Here is a 3,330-nt window from a genome sequence, read left to right on the forward strand (position 1 = left end):
CCAAAACAATAGTAACAGATGTGAACGAGGAAAATAAATGACGCCATGGTAACAAAAAATAGCATGAAGTCTCCTTGTAAAGATTCACATGAGACTTTAGAGGGATTAAACCTAGAGGACTGTGTGGCACCTTGGCAAGGTTTAGTGGTTTACCATGCTTAACCGAATTGCAAGAGATTGAGAGCTACGCTACCTGTAGTGTCCCACTGTCCAATCATCCCTGGTTAAACGTTTTTCCGTTGTACACACAAATGATGCTTCACATCATTTCAGGCATATATCACCATGTTCTTTAAATGTGTTCTCACTAGTTCCTCTTTTTCCGTTTAACCACGTTTGTTTTTAATAAAACCTTAAGGATTTTTGTCTGTTCAGATCACCAGAATCGATATTCATAAAATCGGCCCGTATAATCCGAACTCGTGAACAATTAGATAAGTAACAAACCGTTAAAAGAGTATATGAAACACAAATAAAACTTTATGTATGAAACATACAAGTATAACAGAGTACAAGTATAAGTGTATGAAGAAAGAAAAAGAAGTATGGCTATGAGATCAAACCATATAAGATATTGTTCCCTAAGAAAACGACGATGAGATTGCACCAAAAAAAAACGACGATGAGATAGAGATAGACACACAAGATTAAAGGTGATAATAGAAATCTAGACCATGGGCGTGGGTGGGCCTTAAAGTAGATGGGCTTTCATACGGTTCAATAGGCTTAGTGGATTCCAGGAACTTCAGGCATCTTCGGCAACTCCGGCTTTGGAATCTCTGGAATCTTCGGTAGTTCCGGTTTTTGAATCTCCGGCATCTTTGGCAACTCCGGCAACTTTGGAGCCTCAGGCTTTTGAATTTCCGGAATCTTTGGCAGCTCCGGCTTAGGAATCTTTGGCATCTTTGGTAGTTCTGGCTTCTGAATCTCCAGCATCTTTGGCAATTCGGGCTTAGGAATCTCCGGCACCTTTGGTAGCTCCGGCTTCTGAATCTCCGGCATTTTTGGTAGCTCCGGCTTAGGAATCTCCGGCACCTTTGGTAACTCGGGTCTTGGAATCTCTGGCAACTTAGGAGCCTCGGGCTTCGGAGTCTCCATCAGCTTAGTCCCCTCGTGCTTCGGAATTTCTGGAATCTTTGGCAACTCGGGCACTTCGAATTTTGGTAGCTCCGGGTGAGATAGCTCAGGCAATTTCGGTAGCTCCGGGTGAGGTAGTTCGGGCAATTTCGGTAGCTCCCGGTGAGGTAGTTCGGGCAATTTTGGTAGCTCCGGATGAGGTAGCTCAGGCAATTTCGGTAGCTCCGGATGAGGTAGCTCAGGCAATTTTGGTATCTCAAAGTGAGGTAGTTCGGGCAATTTGGGTATCTCCGGTTTAGGAATCTCCTCGAGTAACCGGCGAGCTCCCACTGAAGCCGGATTAGTGAGCAATGCAGTAAGACAGATGATCAGAAGTGGTGATGATGAGAGGAGAAGAGCAAAGAGACTACTCTTCTTCATCAGTGCCATGGTTCTGCTTGCTTGATAAATTTTTTGCCTTCTTTCTTCTTTTTGCTTTGATGTGTTTGTTTGTTGTTGGTTTTTGATGAGTTTTTGGTATTTGATTCGAATGGGTATTTAAAGGTGATTTGAGAAAGAAGGAAGCTGAGTTTGGTGGGAAAAATATGTTCAATTCGAAAAGTTCGTTTAACCTCTCTATCTGTATTATATATCTACAATTGTCATTTTCAATCTAGTTGACCTTTTTAGGTCTTGGTGTTTACGTGTTCATGCTTTTGTTACACGTATATCTTAAGAAAATGTTTATAACTTTGCAAAATCAGAAGAACACAATCTTGAAATCAATTATACCAAGTTTTTAAAAATTACAATCAAGATTGAGGCTTGTGATCAGTTATGCTTCTGACGAATCAAACCTAGTTTCAAGATAAATTTTTGCACATTTCAAAACGCAGTTTCAGATTAAAGAAAGTAAGAAAGCAAACAATGTTTAGGTCTTGGTCGGTAATCTACACAACGACTGTAGATCCTTCCTCGTTGTGTGTAGGTTATGGTATTCGTCATAAAGTCATAGAAGTACAATCTGTGGCTTGATATCGATCTTCAGACATGTTTGCAAAAGAAAAGTTACAGAATTGGGCATAACTCAGCCGGTAGCAGTAAAATGCAGCCAAAACAAACTAAACAAGCCTGAGCAGAGAAGCCTTTTCCACCATATAGAACCATTCTGCTAATTAGCTACATCCTCTAATCAGGCCTCCATAGCAACTATATCATTCGAAACCGGTTTTTGGATATATGATACATAAAGGTTATACATAATATAAGATTTCATTAACATTGATTTCACAAACGCATCAAAACTACATCACTTTCAACTACTAGCCGAAGTCCCAAGAACATGCATCCACAAAACAACACGAGAGACATACAAAAGGTCTAACTTTGACCAAGTAGCCTTGACCTTATCAGCTGCAACAACACAGTACAGATTTTTTTCAAGAACTCATCAAGTTCCTCAAAAAAAAAACACTCGATCCTGTTTGATATCATCCTCCTTTCTTATTTTTTATTTGCATCATCATCATCAGATATTGTAATATATAACTCATCAACACCACAACCACCGCCACCATCAACGTCGTGACAGTTTCCTGAAGCAGGTGTTTTAAGACTTGCTTGATGACCAGAGCTTTGCACAGGGCAGTGGAAGAGATGCGAAACTGGCGACCAACCAGAACCAGAGGTCTTAGCATGACCCGAAAACCCTACCGGAAACATAGCCCACGAGCAGAAAAAGTAAACGCCTTGGCCGTCACTCTCCACCGCCGGCGGCGTCTCCGTCTTAACCGCTTCAAACGCTCTCCTACAGTGCTGACACCTCAACGCGCATTCCTCGTAGCCCTTAGGGTACTCGAAAAGCGCGTAACAGTACGGACAAGCCGTCCAAAAGCTGCTCGTAGCCTCCGAGGTAGTCTCAGCTCGGCTCTGAAACTGCTGCAACTCTCGGTCGTATGATGATTTCCTCGGAGGATCGGAGAGGACGCGCCAAGCATCGGAGACGAGCTTAAGCGCTCGATCGGCGAAAGGGAGACGGTTCACGGTGGGGTTGAGGAGAAGGGCGAGTCTACGGTACTGAACCGCGACGCGTTCGAGGCTTTGGGTTAGCCTGCTGTCGAGACGGAGCACCGCGTACCAGTCCGGGAGGTTCGAGTCTCCGACGGTGGATTCTCCGGCGAGGAGAGTGTCGGAGATGGCGATGATGTAGTCCGCTGCATGTGTTCGAGAAGGGTCGTCTTCGCATGCGCGGATCGCTAGTGTCTTTGCTCCCGT

General features: G+C 43.6%; 2 protein-coding genes across 2 annotated transcripts; both read right to left on the reverse strand.

Annotated features, from left to right (window-relative positions):
* Positions 1–462: 462 nt before the first annotated feature.
* LOC130507016 (protein PELPK1-like) lies at positions 463–1,579 on the reverse strand. The gene has a single exon (XM_057001720.1). The coding sequence runs from the start codon at positions 1,504–1,506 to the stop codon at positions 727–729; it is 780 nt and encodes a 259-aa protein (XP_056857700.1). The 5' UTR covers positions 1,507–1,579; the 3' UTR covers positions 463–726.
* A 730-nt stretch (positions 1,580–2,309) lies between these two features.
* LOC130507017 (uncharacterized) lies at positions 2,310–3,327 on the reverse strand (the record flags this gene model as incomplete). Its single annotated transcript, XM_057001721.1, has 1 exon — positions 2,310–3,327. A coding segment is annotated over one exon (768 nt), but the record flags the coding sequence as incomplete, so codon positions are not given.
* Positions 3,328–3,330: the final 3 nt, after the last annotated feature.

The sequence above is a fragment of the Raphanus sativus genome, unplaced genomic scaffold (genome assembly GCF_000801105.2).
Source record: "Raphanus sativus cultivar WK10039 unplaced genomic scaffold, ASM80110v3 Scaffold3905, whole genome shotgun sequence".
Classification (NCBI taxonomy): Eukaryota; Viridiplantae; Streptophyta; class Magnoliopsida; order Brassicales; family Brassicaceae; genus Raphanus; species Raphanus sativus.

Excerpts from the sequence above, each read along its gene's own strand:
- LOC130507016 (XM_057001720.1), bottom strand. The coding sequence starts at position 1,506 with ATGGCACTGATGAAGAAGAGTAGTCTCTTTGCTCTTCTCCTCTCATCA.